The following is a 23351-nucleotide window of genomic DNA, read 5'->3' on the forward strand; positions in this document are numbered from 1 at the left end:
CTCTGTGCTCTCGCTCCAGTCAGTTCTCATAGCAGCCAAAGAGATCTTCTTAAAAATGTAAACCATTGTGTTCTCTCATTGTAATCATCCAGGAAATCTCGAAACCCTCCACTCGAAATCCAAATGAAATCCCAAGGTCCTTTGCTAATGGCCTATAGGACCATCCGTGATAGCCTCTGCTGTCTCTCTGAGCTCATGCTCCTGCACTTTCCCTTCCGCATGCTGTTCTTTAGTCATAGTGGCCCGTCTTTCTTCACACACATGAAGCACATTCTCTTCTTCCTCAGAAGCTGCTCTTTCCTCAGATACTTTCATGGCTCATGCCCTCATTTTAGTCAGCTGCCTTGTCAAATGTCACTGTTTCTGCTTGTGTCTGATCAACTTTTATAAAATAATCAGTCAGATATTGCTGCATTACAGACAACCACAAAATCACAGTGACATACAACAGTGCGCATCTCCAGGCTGAGGGTTGGGAGTGGGTTGTTGCTTTCCTTCAAGCTTCAGAATTGCCTGACTTTAGCTTCTTACTGCAGTCTGTCCTCCTATCTGCTCCATGTCTTTCATTGTTCTGTCCCTGGCTCAATGAATGTTTGAGAAATTAAGAGAGTGAAGAAAGGAATAGATAATAGAGATTAACTGGTATGAGTCACGTCACCTACATTCATCTCATGTACAGTGATTGTTGTAAGAACCTGAGGTAATTCTGCCATATCTTCTGTTTTATTTATACGTGCACAGATCAGAGAACAGGCATGTGTTTCTCGGGCCTGGTGAATGGCCGCTGTGCACAAGAGCTCCCGGGGAGAATGACGAAAATGCAGTGCTGCTGTGAGCCTGGCCGCTGCTGGGGCATCGGAACCATTCCTGAAGCCTGTCCTGTCAGAGGTTCTGGTACGTGGCTGGCTGTTAGTCTCCTCGGCACAGACACTGTTAGGAAAATTAGTAACAGTAATGTATTTTGTGCTCTGGGAGGCCAAGGCAGGTGGATTGCTTGAGTCCAGAAGTTCAAGACCAGCCTGGGCAACATGGCGAAATCCTGTCTCTACAAAAAATACAAAAATTAGCCGGGCATGGTGGTGCACGCCTGTAATCCCAGATACTTGCGGGGCTGAGGTAGGAGAATCACATCAGCTTGGGCAGTCGAGGCTACAGCCATTCATGATCATGCCACTGCACTCCAGCCTGAGTGACAGAGCGAGACCCTGTCTCAAACATATATGTATATATTTTGCTCCTCTCCTTGAAGTCAAGTCATATTTGTTTTCCTTTGTGTGTTTTCAATATGACTTGAGTATTTTTTTGGGGAATGTGATAGCATTGTTATTTAGGATCGGTTTTGATAATATCCAATTTAGTAACATCAGACAAATACCTGAAAGCTGTTTGACTTGTTTTTGTCCAAGTGTTGTTTTTTAAATTATTTGGAATGTTAGTATCTCAATTCAGTTTTTAAACCTCCTGATCTTTCATCTAGAGCTCAAATATCTATGAGCAAGAAAACTCTGTCTTCATTTATACTTCATTTCAGGAATACCTTCAGCTTACAATGTCTCAGTCCTTGAAGATATTTCCTCTCTTCTCATGATCTTGAAAATTCATCATACAAGAGTATGATGATGCCTGTCATTAACTATGCTGTGGTAACTGCCGTATAAATGATGCTATATTGGGAAATTAGGATTAATGAGAAGTAGTTCCTCTTGTTACGTGTAATATGAGTAGTAAAGTACAAATTAATGTTTCTCACATAAAGATATATTAATATATTCAATTCTATTATTTTCTCATTGAATTAAAAATGTGAAAAATAATTAAATTTTTCAAATATACTTACAAATATTTATACCAATATGTACTGTTATCAGAAAAGATATCATGACACATGAATCATTCTTTCAAAATCTCTAAGTCATAAAATACCAAAATCTATTAGTAAGACAAAAAAGGGCAGAATTAATGCCTAGTAAATTATTTTAGATTCTCCTAGTTCCACTAGTAGTATATAATTAATAATTTTTATTCCTTTTGATATAGTGCCTTAACTCTGCAGACAGTTAAGACAATAAGGCAATTGCTGTCTTCTTGCTTCTCTTTACTCAACTTTGTCACCTGGACAAGAAGGAGCAGATTTAAAAGCTTACTTGATATTGTCTACCATTAAAATCCAAGTTAGAAAAAAATATCATTCTGGAACAATATTAATACCTAATCTCCTGAAAAAAAAAAAGATAGGAAAAATGTATAGGTATAATGCTGATGAGAATGTAAGTAAAACCATACATATAGCATGAATTAGCATAAAGCTTTAACTTTTATCTATTCAAGTAAATTTTCTGTATTTATAATTATGTCTGGAATTTTATGAGTTGCACTTAGGTCCATAAAATAAAAATGCACATGTAAATGATTGTTTATGCAACTCAGTTAAAATAATGTGACAATATAGGTTTTAGATTTTTTTCTAAAACTTCTTTATCTTTTTCTTGCTACTGCCAGCATTAAAAACATGTATTGGGATAGTAACCTGCTTGATCATATTGTGTAGTATAGGTAACCCAAAGTGACTTAGTACAATGTACCAATAGCCTTTGTTATGCAGAAAGACATTCACCTGTGGTTAACGCCAACTTCTTTTCTTCTAGAGGAATATCGCAGACTTTGCATGGATGGACTTCCAATGGGAGGGATTCCAGGGAGTGCTGGTTCCAGACCTGGAGGCACTGGGGGAAACGGCTTTGCCCCAAGTGGCAATGGCAATGGCTATGGCCCAGGAGGGACAGGCTTCATCCCCATCCCTGGAGGCAATGGCTTTTCTCCTGGCGTTGGGGGAGCCGGTGTAGGGGCCGGGGGACAGGGACCTATCATCACTGGACTGAGTAAGTGGTCAGTTTTCCTGTGCACTCTTTAGTTTCCTGCCTCAAGTGATATTATAATATCTAACATAATTTTAATTTTTCGAAAGGGCTATATGAACACACTTGCACGTGTGTGTGTGTGTGTGTTTGTGTGTGCGAGAGAGAGACAGACAGAGACAGAGGGAAAAGTATTTCAGGGTCTGATACGTAGTAATACTAAATTTAGGACAATGTAATAGGAAAATATTACTTTTCTGTTCTATAAACTTTCTGTTAAATTAGAGAAAAGAATGTGTGACCCAGGTCTTTGCAAATACATATAGAGCCCAGTAATACTCCAATCCAGTTGACACCACCAAAAAGCATGTTTTTGGTTCCAATGTATTTCATTTGGCTGTTTAAAGCTGCCCTGTTCATGCACCCCTTGAATTATTTTCCAGAACCATTTCTCCACTGAGATAAACTGAATGTCTTGCTCTGTGCAGATCCAAATATTGTAATGTAGATATCTTTCCTTTCCTCACCCTTTTTTGTTAAATTGCTTAAGAAATTGAAAACCATGGGCTTCAGACCAGAGTTGGCGTTTGTGTGCTTGACATTTAACTTCATTCTTTTTAAAAGCCCTCTCTTGCTAATAATATTTAAGGATGTCCTACAGTGTTATGTTTATTCTTTTTGGCATATTGCCGATTTACTATATCTGAATATTCAGCAGAGCTACAAAGGAGAAATGGAAAGCACTCAAATGTATGGTAGAACATTCCTGTAATTTTAAAAAGGCATGATTAAGGGCAGCATTTTCAGATCTGTAACTTAACAAATACAAGTTGCAACCATGTGTCTCAGTAATATTTTTTAGATTCTCCACATTAAAGTTTTAATAAAATATAAAATATCAGCTTCTGATATACATCTAATTAATTTACTATTAAATGTCCTTTAAAAATCAATTCAGAAAAGTAATGCATGTTGTAATGATTAAATATACTTGTGCTTTAATTTTCTATAGCAATTCTGAACCAGACAATAGATATCTGTAAGCATCATGCTAACCTTTGTTTAAATGGACGCTGTATACCAACTGTCTCAAGCTACCGATGTGAATGCAACATGGGTTATAAGCAGGATGCAAATGGAGATTGTATAGGTAAGTTTGTGATTCTTTAATAATCCTTCTTAGTTTTTAAAGTAGCTATTAGATTACGAGATCAAATTGGAGTGAATATGATTTTTTTAAGTCTTTTGAAATAAAGCTAATTTCTAAACTGTCTCTTCTGTGTGTATGCTATTCATTGTGCCCCCTTAACCTATGCTGAGCTAGATCACTTCAAGAATTTCCTACCCTTTCAGGTCCTAAATATTGTGATTTCTGTCTCTGACTCTCCCTTTCCTTTCTCCTTAGAATTGCTTACTCTTAATATAAACTAAAAATAAAAAGGAATCTATGTAACAATGAATATATTTTGAAAACAATTCATCAAGAATGAATCCATTTTTAAAAGATGACAAGACACCAACGAACTAAAATCTGATACGTCAGGGCAGTAGTTTTCAAATATGTTGGTCTCAGACCCATTTAAACTCTTAAAATCATTGATTATCTCTACTTTGATAATTACCTAATTTGAAATTAAAGATGAAAATATTAAGACATTTATTGATTTATTCAAAAATAACAACAATGAATCCATTGCGTGTTAACATAAGTAACATTTTTATGAAAAACTACATTTTTGAAAACAAAATGTGTGGAAACAAGTGTTGTTATACATTTTTGCAAACCTTTTTAATGTCTGCCTTAATAAAAGCCAGCTGGATTCTGATAGCTGCTTCTCTATTTAAGGTTTGGTGATGTTTTGTTTTGTTTTGTTTTGTTTTGGAATGAAAATCTATCCTCAAACAGACACATAGATGGAAAAGAAGAGGAATATTGCATAGACTTTCAGATAATTGAGGTTATTCTTTGATATTCCACTAAAACTTACAAGAAGTAATTCTTAAAGTTTAGTTAACCATGTAGAATCTGAAACCATATTAGTACACTTTTTGTACTCTGTTACATAAAGTCCATTGGTTTGTCTAATGCTTTGAATGGATTTTGTAACATGCATTGGTCATTTGAAATATATTGATGCACTGTATTATGCACATCTTTCCAAAGTTGACATGTTTTACTATGTACTATCAAAAAATCATATTTGAGAATATCACCATCAAACTCATAAAATGCCTTCAAATTGCTGGGAAGCTATCAAGCATACAGTGTTAAATAATCTTTCTGAATTCTGTCATTTTTAAGCTTGGATTTTAACATTGGCATCAAATATACAGTCTGTTGCTTTTCTTAAAGTGACAGGCTCACTGCATTATTTTCAAGAAAATGTCTCCAGATTAATCACTCTGCATAACTATAATTTGTCAGTCATTCTTCAAGTAAAAATAGTATTCTGCAGAAAAAGCTGCTAATGGAGTGCACAACTCAAACAACTACACAGAAACTTTTCCTTGAGACAGGCACTCGTGGTGCTTCAGTCAGCAACAATGTGTAATGCACATTTTGTCACAGAAGTATTTTAAAAATGTATATTCAAGGGCCAAGATTATTATTAATTTTATGGCTTCACCAATTATATTCTTAAGTGAAAATGTCTTTTTCAAATACCTGGTGAGTTCATGGCATTGACTGGTAGGACAGTTTGGTGCCATTGCCTTAATCTGTGCTAAGCAACCATCGTTGCTCTTGTGCCATCAGAGAAAATGTTAACATGATTTAAAAAAAAAAGTAAATAGCATCTTAATATGATTGTGAAAATAGTTTTGAATCAAACTCACTCTGAAAGGATCTCAATGGTCTCCCAGAGGCCACACCTTGAGAACAGCTGCTATAAAGAGTCCCCAACTTTCTTGTAGGTCATATACAAAAAGTTTAACAGTGAGAGAGTTAGTAGTGGTAGGCTTGAAAGTTTTCATTCCTTAAATGCCATTTAAATTGATTTCTGCTCAGTAACTGTGATCTGTATGCTAGCAACGTGGTGAAAGAAGAGACCATCAGGAACATCCAATCTAGCAGCAGGATCTGCAGTAGTTAGGGGTTACATTGGTGTCTGTGAAGGATAAGGAATTTCCCCATGGAGTTAAAAAAAAAAAACTCAATAGAGAAGGGCCAAGATGGCTGAGTAGACACAGCCAGGAAGAACATTTCCTACTGAAAGATCAGACCATCAAAAAGACTGGCACACTCTGAGAGGATCTTCAGAAGGAAGACATTAAGAATGTATGGAAGGAGGACACAGACCCTGGACTGAAGTAGGAGGAAGCTGGGAAGCCTTCAGGGGGCTGCCAAGTGCCAGGACTTGTTCCTGACCCTGAGAAGTTCCTGGGGAAGGAGTGAATTAAACAGTTGAGGAGTGGCCCACTCTTTGCAGGGGTGTCTGGAATCCTACCTGCAGAAGATCTCACAACTTCCATGGACATTTGAGACATGGGAGAGCTGCTTGGGTAGGTGGCAGGGACAGGACTCCAGCCTGTGCAGAGCCCAGAGGGCTTGGCACTAGAGTGGCTGCGATGCCCATACCCCAAGGCTTGACATCCTCCTTTAGGGGGCTTTGGCCTTGGTTGACTATTGGACCTGGACAGAGCAGAGCAGTCTTGCCCATGGGACAAGGCCAGTCTGATCTGAGTGTCCCCATCTACCGGCCTCTGCCAATGTCCCTGCATGGCTGTGTCCACTTGGAGCACAGCCTCAGATGCCCATCTGGGGCTCTTCCCAGGTGTCCCCACCATAGCTTCTTTGCCAGCAAACCCTGCCTAACCATTGGAGAACTTCAGCAGGTGGGCCTCTGCCAACATTCTCCCACCTGCATCCTCTCCCCACAACTTTGCTGGCATGCACTTGCCCACAGCCTTCCCCCATTGCGTTGCTGGCACACATGCACATAGGCCTCATCACCCCATCACCACTGGCATGTTCTTAAGAAAGAAGCGAACTGATCTGATAGAGCTGAAAAACTCACTACAAGAATTTCATAATACAATCAGAAGTATTAACAGCAAAATAGTCCAAATTGAGGAAAGAATCTCAGAGCTCAAAGACTGTCTTTTAAATCAACTCAGTCAGATGAAAATAAAAAATAATTAGAAGGATTGAATGAAACCCCTGAGAAATATGAGATTATGTAAAGAAACCAAACGTACAACTCATTGGCATCCCTGAAACAGAGGTAGAAAGAGCAAGCAACTTGGAAAACATATTTGAAGATATTGCCCACAAAAAATTCTCCAACCTTGCTAGACAAGGCAACATTCAAATTCAGGAAGTCCGGAGTACCCCTGTGAAATACTATACAAGATGACAAACTTCAAGACAGACAATCATCAGATTCTCCAAGGTCAACAAGAGATAAAAAAATTTTAAAGGCAACTAAAGAGAAGGAGCAGGTCACCTACAAAGGGAACCCCATCAGGATAACAGTGGATCTTTGAACAGGAACCCTACAAGCCAGAAGAGTTTGGGTGCCTATATTCAGCATTCTTAAAGAAAGAAATCCCAACCAAGAATTTTATATTCAGCCAAACAAGCTTCATACTTGAAGGGGAAATAAAATACTTTTCAGACAAGCAAATGCTGAAGGAATTTGCCAGCAGACCTGCCTTACCAAGAGGTCCTTGAGGGAGTGTTAAACATAGAAATGAAAGACTGTTACCAGCCACCACAAAAACAAACTTAAGTACATAGACCATTGACACTGTAAAGCAACTACACAATTAAATCTGTATAACAACCTGCTAAACACAATGGCAGGATCAGATCAGCACATACCAATATTATCCTTGAAAATGAACGGGCTGGGAATTGAACAGTGAGAACACGTGGACACAGGAAGGGGAACATCACACTCTGGGGACTGTCGTGGGGTGGGGGGAGTGGGGAGGGACAGCATTAGGAGATACACCTAATGCTAAATGACGAGTTAATGGGTGCAGCACACCAACATGGCACATGGATACGTATGTAACAAATCTGCACATTGTGCACATGTACCCTAAAACTTAAAGTACAGTAATAAAAATTTGAAAAATAAATAAATTGAAAATGAATGGGCTAAATGCCCCCACTGAAAAGAAACAGAGTGGCAAGATAGATGAAGAAACAAGATTCAACTATATGCTGTCTTCAAGAGACCCATCTCACATGCAGTGACATCCATAGACTCAAAGTAAATGGATGGAGAAAAAGCTACCAAGCAAATGGAAAACAAAAACAGTGGGAGTTGCTATTCTAATTTAAGACAAAACAGACTTTAAACTAACAGTGATCAAAAAAGACAAGGCCATTACATAATAATAAAGGTTCAGTGCAACAAAAGATTTCCCTATCCTAAATATACATGCACCCAACACTGGAGCATCCAGATTCATAAAACAAGTTTTTAGAGACCTACAAAGAGACGTAAATAACAACACAATAATAGTGAGAGACTTTAACACCCCACTGACAGTATTAGACAGATCATCAAGGCAGGAAACTAACAAAGATATTTGAGACTTAAATTCAACACTTGGCCAAATGGACTTAACAGGTATCTACAGAACAGTCCACCCAACAACAACAAAATATACATTCTTCTCATCTGTAACATAGCACATACTCTAGATTAACCACACGCTTGGCCATAAGCAATTCTCAGTATATTCAAGAAAAATGAAATTATACCAACCACACTCTCAGACCACAGCATAATAAAATTTTAATAACTAATAAAAGCAAAGATACAACATAACAGAATCTCTAGGACACAGCTAAAGCGGTGTTAAGAGTAAAGTTTATAGCACTAAAATCCCACATCAAAAAGTTAGAAAGATCTCAAATTAACAACATCACACCTGGAGGAACTAAAAAAAATAAGAGCAAACCAACCCCAAAGCTAACAGAAAAAAAGAAATAACCAAATTCAGAGCTGAACCGAATGAAGTTGAGATGTGAAAAAACATTCAAAACATCAACGAAACCTAAAGTTGGGTCTTTGAGAGAATAAATAAGATTGATACCCTGCTATCTAGACTAATAAAGAATAAAAGAGAGAAGATGGAAATAAACACAACCTGAAATGACAAAGGAGACGTTACCAACAACCCCAAAGAAATACAAAAATCCTGAGACACCTCTGTGCACGCAAACTAGAAAACCTTAAAAATACCTCTGTGCACACAAACTAGAAAACTTAGAAGAAATCATAAATTCCTGGAAGCATAACATCTCCCAAGATTGAGCCAGGAAGAAATTGAATCCCTGAACAGAACAAAAATGAGTTCTGAAATTGAATCTGTAATGAAAAGCCTACCAACCAGAAAAAGCATGGGACCAGAAGGATTCACAGACAAATTCCACCAGATGTATAAAGAAGAGCTGGTTTCATTCCTACTGAAACTATTCCAAAAATTTGAAGAGGAGGGACTCCTTCCTAACTCATTCTATGAAGCCTGAATTATTCTTGTACCAACACCTGGCAGAGATAACAGCAAAAAAGGAGAAAACTTTAGGCCAATATCCTTGACGAACATAGATGCAAAAATGCTCAACAAAATACTAGAAAACTGAATCCAGCAGCACATCAAAAAGCTAATTCATTGCAATCAAGTAAGCTTTATCCCTAGGATGCAAGGTGTGTTCAGCATATGCAAATCAATTAATGTATTTTTTTTTTTTTTTTTGAGACGGAGTCTCGCTCTGTCGCCCAGGCTGGAGTGCAGTGGCGCAATCTCAGCTCACTGCAAGCTCCGCCTCCCAGGTTCACGCCATTCTCCTGCCTCAGCCTCTCCGAGTAGCTGGGACTACAGGTGCCCGCCACCACGCCCGGCTAATTTTTTTGTGTTTTTATTAGAGACGGGGTTTCACCGTGGTCTCGATCTCCTGACCTCGTGATCTGCCCGCCTCGGCCTCCCAAAGTGCTGGGATTACAAGCATGAGCCACCGCGCCCGGCCTCAATTAATGTATTTTATTAGAGATTCTATCTCTGATTTCTTTCAGAGACAAAGAAATCAGAGACAACACAAACAAATGGAAAAACATTCCATGCTTATAGATAGGAAGAATCGACATTACTAAAATGACCATAGTGCTCAAAGCAATTTACAGATTCTAGCTATTCCTATCAAAGTATCAACATTCACAGAATTAGAAAAAAACCTATTTTAAAATTCATGTGGAACCAAAAAATAGCCTGAATAGCCAAAGCAATCCTAAGCAAAAAACAAAGCTAGAGGCATCACACTACCTGACTTTAAACTATACTACAAGGCAGCGGCTACCAAAACAGTACAGTACTGGTACAAAAACAGGCATATAGACCAATGGAACAGGTTAGAGAACCTAGAAATAAAGCCATGCAGCTACAACCATTTGATCTCTGTCAAAGTCAGCAAAAACAAGCAACAAAGAAAGAGCTCCCTATTCGATAAATGATGCTGCAATAGCTGGCTAGTCATATGCGGAAGATTCAAACTGAATCCCTTCTTTTCATAATATACAAAAATTAGCTCAAGATAGATTAAAGAATTAAATGTAAAATCTAAAACTATAAAAACTCTAGACGAAAACCTAGGAAATGCCATTTTGGACATAGGCTCTGGCAAAGATTTTATGACAATGATTCCAAAAGCAATTGCAACAAAAACAAAAATTGACAAATGAGACCCAATTAAACTAAAGAGCTTCTGCACATCAAAAGAAAGTATCAGAGTAAACAACCTACAGAGTAGGAGAAAATATTTGCAAACTACACCTCCGACATTGTTCTAATATCCAGAATCTATAAGTAACTTAACAAGCAAAAAAAAACTCATTAAATAATGGGTAAAGGACATGAGCAGATGCTTCTCAAAAGAAGACATACATGCAGACAAAAAGCATATGAAAAAATGCTCAGCACCACCTCTCATTAGAGAAATGTAAATGAAAACCACAATGAGATACCATATTATACCAGTCAAAATGGCTGTTATTAAAAAGTAGATGCTGGTAAGGTTGTGAAGAAAGGAATGCTTATCCACTGCTGGTGGGAGTGTAAATTAGCTCAGCCACTATGGAAAGCAGTTTGGAGATTTCTCAAATAATTTAAAACAGAGCTACCATTCGACCCAGCAATACTGGATATACACCCAAAGGAATATAAAATGTTCTACCGTAAAGATACATGCACACATATTTTCATCACAGCACTATTCACAATATAAAGACATGGAAACAGCCTAAATGCCCATCAGTGGTGGACTGAGTAAAGAAAATGTGGTACATAGACACCATGGAATACTATGTAGCCATAAGAAAAAGAATGAGACCATGTGCTTTGCAACAACATGGATAGAGCTGGAGGCCATTGTCCTAAATGAATTAACACAGACACAGAAAACCAAATACCATATATTCTCATTTGTAAGTGGGAGCTGAACATTCAGTACATGTGAACACAAGGGAACAAGAGACACTAGGGCCTACTTGAGAGTGGAAGGAAGGTGGGAGGAGAGTGAGGATCAAAAAACTACCTATCAGGCACTAGGCTTATTACATGGGTGATGAAATAATCTTTACAACAAACCCCTGTGACATGCAGTTTTCCCATGTAATAAACCTGCACTTGTACTCCCTGAATGTAAAATAAAAGTTGGAAAGAAAAATATATATATATGTGTATATATAAAACATGTCTTTCTCCCTGTCTGAGTTCTGAGCTAACTGAGGGATAGCCAAAGAACCCATTTCATATGGAGTTCTAAAAATTTTGAAAATTAAAGTTGTTTGTACTGTCTAGGCTCCCTATTTGTGCTTGCTTAGTTCAAAGTCTTAAAGAAGTTGGTCATGATCCTACTCCATGTTTGCACACACTAGTCAAAGCTGGGATTAACACTCCCAGCTTTGGACCCATGTCTGAAAAAATCCAACTATAATTTCATCTAGAGCCTTGGTTTTTCCAAGTAGATTTTTGGTTCCCAGGTGCCACTTGAATATTTTCTCAAGTTTTCCCAGCCCATGCACCCTGTGTTGAAGAATAGAGGGGTTCTAAGCACTTATTTCTAAAAGACAAGGAGGAAAATGAAGCTCTTAAAGGTATGCTGTAAAACAGCCACAGAGTTCACAACACCTTATATCATAGGTGTTCATGACTCCTAAATGTCTGTAAGCCCAAGAAGAGAAGACCATATCTTTTTCTTAGTTAATCATGATGGAAGTGTTGTGCAGATTTTTAAACTAGCTTTATTGTGGTTTAATTGACATACAATAAGTTGTATATATTTGAAGCATATAGCTTGATAAGTTTTGATGTGTGTATACCAATAAAATCATGACGACAATCAGATAATGAACATATCCGTCACCCTCATAAGGCTTACTTTTGTCCCTTGTAATCTCTCCATCTTGCTCCTCCTTTCATCCATCCCCAGCCCCCATCCTGTCCCCAGGCAATCCCTGATTAGTCACTGTACGTTACTTTGCATCGTGTAGAATTTTATATGAATGAAATCATACTGTTACATATTTGACTTTCGTCTGATTTATTTTACTTAGCATAATCTGTGATTCATCTACGTTGTGGTGGGAAAAATCATTTATTTCTTTTTGTTGTGGAGTAATATTTTATTGTATGGATATAGCACAGTTTATTTATATATTCCCATGTTAATGGGCACTTATTTGGTTTCCAGTCTATTACAAATAAAGCTCTTATGAACATTCATGTACAAGTGTTTGTATGAGCATTTTAGTTCTGAGTATATACCTAAGCGTGGAGTGGCTGGATTATGTGAGAGGAATATATTTGATTATTTAAGAAACTGCCAAAATGTACTATTTTACATTTCTAGCAGCAGTGTATGAGAGTATCAGTTACTCCATAACCAAGCCAGCACTTCGTATAGTCAGGTTTTTACACTTTAGCAATCGTAATAGGTAGGCAGGGGTTTCTCATTGTGATTTTAATTTACATTTCTCTAATGATTCACATAAAAAGGTGTTGACCATCTTTTCATGTGTTTATTTGATCTGACACTTCTTTGGTAAAGGGTCAGTTCAAATCTTGGTCCATTTTAAAATTATTTTCTTATTGAGTTTTGAGGGTTCTTTGTTTACTCAGGATTTAAGTCCTTATCAAATATATGATTTACACATGTTTTGTCCTGGCCTGTGGCTTGCCTTTTCTTTTTGTAACGTATCTTTTGAAGCACTGAAATTTTTAATTCCGACGAAGCTTTATTTATTAAATTTGTTGTTTTATGGATCATGCTTTTGATGTTGTGTCTAGGAAATCTTTGCCAAATGTAAGGTCACCAGGGTTTTCTTCAGTTTTTGCTTCTAGAAGTTATCTAGCTTTAGGCCTATGATCCATTTTGAATTCGTTTTTTTAATATTCTATGAAGTTTATTTTTTGTAGTATATTAATAACCATCACCCTTTGTTGAAAAGACTGTCTTCTCTCTACTGAATTGCCTTTGCACCTTGTTGAAAATCAGTTGCTCGTATATATTGGGTCTGTTTCTGGACTCTCAGCTCTGACTCATCTACTTAGGGGCTTGCTGCATCCTGCCAGTGTTCCGCCTGTCTGCACCGTGGTCTGAAAACCCTCTTAAAGCCATAAGCTGAAATAGTCATGATATTCACTGTGTTTGTTTTCCTTCTCTTAGGGATCTATATTCTTTGTTGCCTGATGTCAAGTTTCTTGAAAACCATGATTTCTTATACTTTGTCCATTTGTTTGTGTATTTGAGGAAGGAGGGTAAATCTGTCTTGGCTGGGAACAGAAGTGTCCCCTATTTTCTTAGTGCAAAGATTGTGGAATGAAAAAAATGGGAACAAAAACGCCAGCTAGTAAATTTTTATAGAAGTCTAGGCAAGAAATTATGACAATAGTGATGTAGGACTGCAGAAAAACTTAATGATTTGACAAGTGCTTGGGAGATTAATCAGTGGAATCTGATGACAGATTAGTTGTGGGGAGTCAAAGAGTAGAAAACTACAATGATACACAAGTTTCTGGCTGAGCAAAGCTGGACATATAGTGGTGTTGTTAACATGTATAAGAAGGTGCAGATTGGGAGGAAATAGTTGTTGAGTCTTTCTTGGACATGCTGACTTTTAGGTGTCTAGTGTATTTAATTATAGAGCTCTAATGCTAAGAGGAATGTCTGGGGTAGAGTTACAGATTTAGGAGTCAACAACACACAGGTGGCCCTTAGAACCATGAGGATGAATACTGTGTCCCAGGCTGAACAACAGGACAAGTGAAAAGATAACAGGAATACTACAACTGGAATCCTATTGAACAGCCACATTGAAGGCCCTTAGTCTAGCTCAACTCAGACCCTCCTTGTTCTAGCTCATAGTGTTAGAGAGAGAGCAAAATAATATAGAGAATTATGTTCCTGAAGTTAGGGAAGGGCACACTTTCAAGAGAAAAGTAGTGTCAGGTGTTAAATGCAGTAGAAAAATCAAAGGCAGTGAGGAAAAAAAATCTGTTGGATTTGGTAATTAGGGGGGTTTTATTAACTTTGAAGAGTGGTTTTAGGATGGTAATTGAGTCATTCTGAGGTTATTTTATTTATTCATAATATTAACATACATATGTTTCATTAACCAGCTCAACCCTAAATAACAGATTTGAGTTCAGGTCTTCCATTAAACAATATAGATGAGAGGCCAGGTATAGAGAGAATTAGTATCATAATTTTGCCAAAAACGTCCAAGTCCACTATGATTATAAAAGAAAATGTGGGCCAAATACGATGTTTTGGAAAAAACAATCATTCTAAACTAGGTACAGGGCTACAAGATCAGAGTTATTAAATTAGGCTTAGCTCAAATTTTGTCTGTACAAACCTAAAGGGTATCATTCAAAGAGTCTATATAAGTGGTATGCCCTAGGGTTGTACACTGTATAACCATATGCAGCCTGCCTAGCTTAGATGATACTACCTGGTGCTTCTTTAAGTGATAGATATACCTCATCATTTAGCCCTGCAAAGTTAAAGCCCCAGCAGCAGGCTTGTCTTTCTGACTACTGTAATTCATAGAGACTTAGCTTAGTAATGGAGCACATTTTCAGAAAATGAGTTTTAATATTTTTAATCCTATTCTCTAATGTCAATTTTTGATCACTTTGAATTTATAAACAAAAAATTGAATTTATAAACAACACATCAGAAAAAGTGAAGAAGATATTAATTAACTAGTGCTTTAAATTATAAGAGCCCAAGATAACACTAGTAACTATGTCAACTGCGCTAATGTTTTGAGGAATAACAAACTGCCATTGCTGTTTGGGAACTTTTATGAGATACCTGATGAAGCAGTGTAACTTGAAAGGCAATAGATTTATTAAAGGATCAGTGACAAAGAAAATAGAATTGGGTCTATTTTGCTATTATGAGAATTGCTCCTGATGCCTGAAAACAGTTATATTTACTCATTATATTTTTCTCTCTTTTTCTTGAGAATTCTACTCTAAAATTAAAATTTGTAACTCTCCTAGTGTCTGTATAAGTCAGACTGCTGTTAGCAATGTTTTTAATTCAAGTCACTCTATTTTGGAGTAGTAAAAAATAATTTAAATTTCTATTGGGCTACAGGTAATCCTCGAGCCTTTGCAAACAAAAAAAAAAGCCTTTTCTAAGTTGGCATATAAAGTATTTTTCAAGGGAAAATATTTCTTAAGTATATAGTAGTATTTGAGAAATTAACAAGTTTGATAATCAACATTCTCCATAATTTTAAAATTTATTTTAGGAGGTTAAATCCCATGAATTTTGCTTAAAAATACTCATCCCCCCAACGAAAACATACTAAGAAGTCAAAATGTACAGAACGTAGTATTTAAGTACTTTCTGTTCCTGTAAACAAGACAAAATGAACATGATCTCTTGGAGGTCCAGGACTGTGAGACTCAGAATAAAGAGGAAACATGAAATGTTGATGGAGAAGTTGGCAGTGGTCATTTGTGATTAGTCTAAAACTGAAAATCCCAGAAAACAAACGAAAAACAACAAATGGGTTTTAAAGTCATATGGAATTGTAAAGTCACTAATTCCTTTTTTGGTGATTGTTTTGACCAAAATTAAGTGAACAATTACATCTTCTCTGTGTACTAGACCCTTGATGAGTCCCTGAGGGGCTCAGGAGACAGAAGTGAATTATGGTTGTAGTGGCAAAATAGCTGGCAGAGCTGCCGTAGTAACAAGGAGCCTTAGGAGCAGACTCTCCAGGGGAGAAAACAGTCCTGCAAAGTGACGTGGCTTTCCTGAAACTTTACCTAAAGAGAGGGGAATGGATGCGTGGTTTCTCATGTTCTTCAAACAGAGCTTTATGTTGAGGCTTCTGTAACGATAACAGCTACAACACGTTTTTAATTGTTGCATTTCAATTATGTAACACAAAATTGAAGTGATCTTCAACACTGCGAACTGAAGGTGGTACTTCATATTGGAAAGTCTATTTATTATACTTGATATGCTTGCTAATGCTGTCTCTCTTTTCTCATTTTGCTTCGTTCCTTTGGCTCAGTAGAATTGATGGTATCAACTAAAACTTTAAATGTAAGTGAGTCTTTATGGGCTGAAGGGGTCCTTGGATGAATGGAAAAGGATTTAGTCCTGTTATTCTTCGTTGTTTTTATTTTATTTGCTATGAAGTTTATTTCCTTTACCAGAAAGGGCTTAATTGCATTCAGTCTGAGTGTTTACGTAAATGAAGTTGATGGGTTTGATACAGTACAGTTCCTCTTTTAAGAACATCTGTGAAAGTAGGAATCTGCTTATTAAAATGGTAAACCTGTGAACTGATTTTATTGTTATGTTCTCCAATTTAGCTGAAATTGTATATGTTAATGGCTTCTACATATATATGAAATGGCAAATCATTATGCCCTCACCAACTAGCCAGGTTTTTAATTTGCAAGGATTGAAAATAATATTTAGTGGGCATTGCTGAGAGAAGATGAATTAAACTTCTTATACTGGCACACGTGATTTCTCTGGGATTTAACTAGTCCAGACTGTTCAGTCTGTCATTTGGTTTTTCAGCCCCTGAATCCTGCAGAGGGTTTGCATTTAATTAGGCTTTAGGAGACCTTAAATGGAAAGCATGACTTTCTCACTTTTTGGTGACGACCAGTATTTGCATAAAACTTCATTTTATGCAGCAAATCGCTGTGCCAATTTTAAGATCCTAAAGAAACCTGAAACTGCTGAAAAAAATAGGCTTTGTTTTAATGTTTTCATTTTCTACTCCCTCATGTTTTTTTACTTCAAAATATTATCTAAGCTTTAGTGTATATATAGTTGTATACATAGATGAGTTCACCAAAAAAAAGTTATACCAAAGACATTCCATAATCCATCAATCTCTTTCTTTAAAACTAATAGCAGTGATAACATGTAACATAAATATGTATCTTCAGAATCCTTTCATTGTTCTTCTGGCACTTTACTAAGCCTTAGAGAGATTATTAACTTGCCCACATTGGTGTAAGCAATAAGCATTATAGCCTATTTCTTTTTTCAGAGCCCATGCTTTTAATCATTGGCCATTATTCCAACTGAAAAATCTTTAATTCTTGATTAAAGCAAATTCGCATGGTACTCTCTAAAAGGTGATACTTTTGTAAATCCTCAGACTGGCCTCTGAGTGTATTTGAAGAAAGGAATTTTCATTCATTTATAAATACTTTGCTATTTAGACTATTACCACTGACTGGCCTTCTCTCAAATTTTAGAGGGCTAAATGTACTTTAAACAAACATTTCTACAAATGGAGTAAAGTCTATAATGGTTTCTTTTGCTGCTCACAGATGTTGATGAATGCACATCAAATCCCTGCACTAATGGAGATTGTGTTAACACACCTGGTTCCTATTATTGTAAATGTCATGCTGGATTCCAGAGGACTCCTACCAAGCAAGCATGCATTGGTAAGGCAGTTTGCTTTCACATATGAAAATGTTCCATGAAACATAGTGACCAAGGCTGTTGCTGTTAAAAGTAAATTTATTAAAACATGGAATAAAATAAGTGTTGTTACATTATTACAGATTTATTTATAATACCCTCAGTGATTCTCCTTTTAAACATAAACACTGTTTGCATAAATAACCCAGACAACATGGTATCTGTTTTCACAAAAATTCAGTTTATCTTCCTTCCTTAGATGAGAGCTTCCTTTCTCCAGATAACATCAGTAACCTTCTCTGATTAACTGAGTTTAAGATTTATAGTCATTTTAAACTACTGTTTTCTTTGAATCCCACACATAGTCCAACACCAAGTCATGCCTGGTCTTTATTCACAGCTTCAGTGCTACACCCACCACCCTGGTCCAAACGCGCTACCTCATTGCTGATTCATCTCAGAATTATTTTACCAGATGACTGCCTGTCTTCTTTTTCATTTCCTATTCATCCACAGGTAGTTGCTTGAGTCAACTTTCCAGCAGTTTTCATTGTATTACTCTTAATCTAGAAATTCTGTAGTTACTTTACACTTATCCAACATCTCGTTCTGACTTTTAAGGCCTTCATCCACTATGTCAAAAACAGCTGCAACCAGTAATTCCAGCTGTCTTGCCCACCCTTTCTTAGGTTTACTGGACACCCTCTTTTTTTTTTTCCTTTCCTTCTTCAGCTACTATAAGAGCTGTAAAATTGCTTGCACCTACATATCAAAAAAAAAAAAAAAACTGCTGAGAGACAGAAATTTTGCTAAAGAAGTAACATGATTTTGAATATTTAAAATTCCATTTCTTATCTTATTGTGTATATCTATAAGTATTGTAAAAGAATAACGTTTGGCCATTCTCAATCTTCCTAGATATTGATGAGTGCATTCAGAATGGGGTTCTTTGTAAAAACGGTCGATGCGTGAACACAGATGGAAGTTTCCAGTGCATTTGCAATGCCGGCTTTGAATTAACTACAGATGGAAAAAACTGTGTTGGTATGGAAATTGCCTGCTCCCTTGCAAAAGGTTTTAAAAGGATATACATTTTTATTTAGAACCATATACTATTTCCATGAAAGCTCACACACCACGTATGTGAGATCTTCAGGTAACTTAGGTAAAATGCAAATGCATTTAATATGACTGTTAAAGCAAAAGGACAGGTTTTTGGTTTGTTTTTTGGTTTTTTTTTTTTGGTGGTGGAGGGGAGGAGATGTTATAACAATGAATAATTTACTGCTTCTGAAAATTTCGTGTGTGTTACAAGTTAAATTGTAAGTAGCAGTTATTCTTCATAAGTTTAAACAATTACTAGCAACTACTGTATTTCAGGTGTTGGGACTACAACACTGACAAAATAGAAAAGGTCTTCCCGTCCTCCACAACCTGGAGGAATATAAAAATGTTTGACATATGCAGTACACAAATCTCTAAAATTGCAGCTTGTGATGTCTAGCAGTGCAATGGATACCAACACACCACAGAAATATTGTTTACAAAGTAACACATCAAATTCACCTACTAATGAAAGTCCAGATCGCTTCATTTGCAGTGAGGTCTGCCATTGCCTTATTTTCTTATAAAATAAGCACTCACTGAAATTATATTATCTTTTTGGTACACAAAGTAACACACTATTCATGGTTTATGTGGTTTTAACAGGAGCTAAGCACAAAATATAGTTATTTTCCTTTATATCCATATACTGAAGTTCCTTTCCACTCTCCGCACTATTTTTTCTCATTCAGTTGGTGTTCTTTTTTTTTAAAAAAAACTAAAAGCCATGAGCACATGGCTCATTTAGGTAGTGGAATTTGACTGGGGATTGTTTATGGAAGAAGAAGGAATTGGTTCCCTCAAGGCCAGTGTTCAAAGTCACTCTCTCCTCTTTTGCAGATCATGATGAATGTACAACTACCAACATGTGTTTGAATGGAATGTGCATCAATGAAGATGGCAGCTTCAAGTGCATCTGCAAACCAGGATTTGTCTTGGCTCCAAATGGGCGTTACTGTACTGGTATGTGTGGCTTTCAGATAGGAAAGTGACCATGATTGAAACCACCTTTTTTATTTGAATGAACCGTGGAAGAATTACTTCAGCTTCCTCATGTGGCTTTCATATTATTCACATTTCTTGCTAATTCACTAAGGCAGGTGTCTAAAGCTTTCTAGAAAAACACACATTGTGGTCTAGGGAACAGTCATATCTTAACAAAAATAATAATGGTATAGGAAAAATTAAGGGACTGACAGATTGGTTTTAGCAAGTCTTGTGGAAAACAATGTAGAAATAATTTCTCTCAACTGCTTGGCTGAATAAAAAAGAAGAAAAAATCTTGAAAGGTTTTTGTTTTTTTATGCATTCTCAGAACTAGATTTTCCACTGTCATTCATTATGGGTTTAGCATTACATCTTTTCCATAAAGCTAATATACAGACCATTTGTAATTGTATCATTATCTGAAAACCTTACACTGATTTAGTGAAGACACAATTTTAATATTCCAATTAATTATTTTATGAAGCCATTTTGAAGACCAAGCTCTAGTGATAACCTTAATAAGCTAAAGTTATGCCTCTTGGAAATAAATGAGACCTTATTATGTTTGTACTCACAATTGGAATGTAATAAAGTGGAATACATTTTGCAGCCTCTACTTAGAAGCACATTTTTCTTTTTCTTTTTTAAATTTATTTATTTTTGAGATAGGTTTTTGCTTTGTCACCTAGGCTGGAGTGTAGTGGCACAATCTCAGCTCACTGCACCCGTGACTCCTGGGCTCAAGCATCCTCCCACGTCAGCCTCCCAAGTAGCTGGGACTACGTGCATGTGGCCCCATGCCCAGCTAATTTTGTTTTATTTTTTTGTAGAAATGAGGTCTCACTATGTTGCTCAGGCTGGTCTCAAACTCATGGGCTCAAGCAATCCTCCTGCCTCAGCCTCCCAAAGTTCTGGGATTACAGGCATGAACCATCACACCTGGCCAAATTTTTGTTTTTCTTTGTTTCCTTCTTTAAGACAAAATTAACTCCATCAATGATGTTCTGCCTTCAATTGCACAAACTTAATTTAAGTACCAGATAAGGATCATGCTCAATTACTATAATTTCAATGAATTACAATGAAATTCTAGGGACAGTAGAGATTAAAAAATTGAGACTGAATTCTTATGTTTCTGAATAAGATATAGATTTTTGACTCTCCAAGAATGAGGAGTACTGTTTTGCTGGTTGAACTCATGACTGGGATGTCATCTCAGGGTTAGCTGATTTGGATTTAACACAAGATAGGGAATTGTCATTATGCTCCAGTGTGTAGAATTATGTTACAGTATGTGACTTTATTTCAGCCTTTTTAAAGAAACTTCAATATACATCTAAAGATGACTTTGACCATACCAGTTTCTGCTTTCTGGAAACTAGTTCTTATTAATTATTTAATTACAAATGTTGTGAAGATTTTAAGTATTCCTGAGTCGGCAGCTCTGTGTTTGAAGTCTCTTTCATCTTTCGGGGAAGTCATTTAATACTGGGTTACGTTTGATAAATTCAAGTGGATTGAAAATTAGAAGACATACCTCAAGTTATTTTGTTATTATCAAATGATCAAATGAATATCAGCATAGCATCTACTTCTAGTTAAAGTGTCTTTGTGTGAAAAAAATTAAGAAATTTACCTTAATTTTTAAAGAATTTGTTTTATTTAACTAATTTGAATTATTTAGCATTAAATGGGATTGTCGAATAAATAATGAAAAAGAATATTATGAGGCTTTTTTTTCCTCAATGGGTAGAGTAAAGCATTCTGAAATGTGTTGAAAGGATTACATTTGTATATAATATCTGTTACCACACTTATTTGTTCTTCACAAATTATAAAGTTATAAACAAAAGGTTAGTAGTATAGAGCAGTGGCAGCAAGTAAACCCTTAATAAAGTTAAATTTATCCAGTAACCACTTGGCTTCTGTCACCCACCGCACAGATGTTGATGAATGCCAGACCCCAGGAATCTGCATGAATGGGCACTGCATCAACAATGAAGGGTCCTTCCGCTGTGACTGTCCCCCAGGCCTGGCTGTGGGCATGGACGGACGTGTGTGTGTTGGTAAGTGAAACATTTTATAATGGCCCCACTGTGCAAAATGATCTTTGAAAAACTGACAGAGATATTTCTATACAGTGGAATAATATTCACCATAAGAAGAGTACATGCCAAAACATGGATAAACCTTGGAAAGATTATGCTAAGTGAAAGAAGCCAGTCACAAAACACCATACAGTATATTATTCCATCCATATGAAATCTCCAGAATCGGCAAGTCTGTTGAGACAAAGTAGATTAGTGTTAGGACAGAGTGGATGGGGGTGGTGGGAGAATGGGGTGGGATCTAAAAGATATCTTCGAGGTGATTAAAATGTTCTAAAATCACCTGTAGTGATGGATGAACACATCTGTAAATATGCTAAAAACTATTAAATTGTACACTTTAAAGTGATGGATTCTATGGTATGTAAATTATATATTAACAAAGCTATTTTTTAATGGACAGGAACCCCCAGATAGCCCCCTTCAGAACCTTCAGAAGGCTCTGATGACATCCTGGAAAAGAAAAAGTATACTTCTAAACTAGCATACTTGATAATATTAGATAACTGAATCCTAAACACAGTGCATTTCAGTTTTATAATTAATAACAAATAAGATATGTAATGGGGATTATAGTTATAGGTAAGTAAACTCTTGGTTTCACACTAACAAAACTTAAAATATAAATATTGGACGTGCATAAAAAGCTCAAAATGTTACTCCTCATCACTGTGCAACTAGCTGCAGAAGCAAGAGTATAAAGAAGTATGAGCAAGAATATATATTTTATTCTAAGCCATTCAGATTCCTCTAGGTTATTTTTGTCAAATTGATCCCATGAAAATCAGTCAGAAGTACCAGGCCCAGCTTTGAAGAGGCAGGGAAGACAGAAGTGTCACTGGCGTTTGGGAACCCCAGCAATATATTCCAATGATAAGGATAGCAGAATGAGTGGTAAAAATACATTTAATGGAGTTTTCTCTCCAAAAATGCTTTCATGAGGCTTCTAGGGTGAATTAGTCATTGTATACCCTCTATTTTTCATGTTGTACAGTAAAACATAGAAATACGATTTCAAAGTATATTTGAGAGATACAATATTCTTAGACATAGTTAACACTTTACTCCTACCTATGAGAATCAAAACATTTGGATCCCAAAGGTGGAGGAGGAGAAGTAGAGAATTTGCAGATAGAAATAATCTGTTCACTCAAATTTATCCACTCTATCCAGTCAAAGATTTATTTCACCCTACAAAGTTGTCAGCACTTTGTTCAGGGATATTTCAAATACAGCAGCTAGAAGAATATAACTTCTTCCTGCTTACAAAGCTAAAATATTTTCAGTTGCTTTAGCTTTTTTCCTTTACCTAAATGATTCTGTTGAAATGTACCATGAGTACAAACCATTTTGGAGGGAGAAATT

The 23351-nt window shown here is 36.5% G+C and overlaps 1 protein-coding gene across 1 annotated transcript in view; it reads left to right on the forward strand.

The window, feature by feature from the left end:
* The window catches only part of FBN2 (fibrillin 2), a 280529-nt gene that overhangs the window by 142231 nt on the left and 114947 nt on the right, over nucleotides 1–23351 (forward strand). The window contains exons 9-15 of the mRNA XM_032156530.2: nucleotides 742–894; nucleotides 2646–2879; nucleotides 3868–4005; nucleotides 17691–17810; nucleotides 18706–18831; nucleotides 19732–19854; nucleotides 21822–21944. Of these exons, the coding sequence (XP_032012421.1) occupies nucleotides 742–894; nucleotides 2646–2879; nucleotides 3868–4005; nucleotides 17691–17810; nucleotides 18706–18831; nucleotides 19732–19854; nucleotides 21822–21944 (1017 nt within the window). The remainder of the gene's footprint in view (nucleotides 1–741; nucleotides 895–2645; nucleotides 2880–3867; nucleotides 4006–17690; nucleotides 17811–18705; nucleotides 18832–19731; nucleotides 19855–21821; nucleotides 21945–23351) is intronic.

Source organism: Hylobates moloch, unplaced genomic scaffold, assembly GCF_009828535.3.
Source record: "Hylobates moloch isolate HMO894 unplaced genomic scaffold, HMol_V3 SCAFFOLD_6, whole genome shotgun sequence".
NCBI lineage: Eukaryota > Metazoa > Chordata > Mammalia > Primates > Hylobatidae > Hylobates > Hylobates moloch.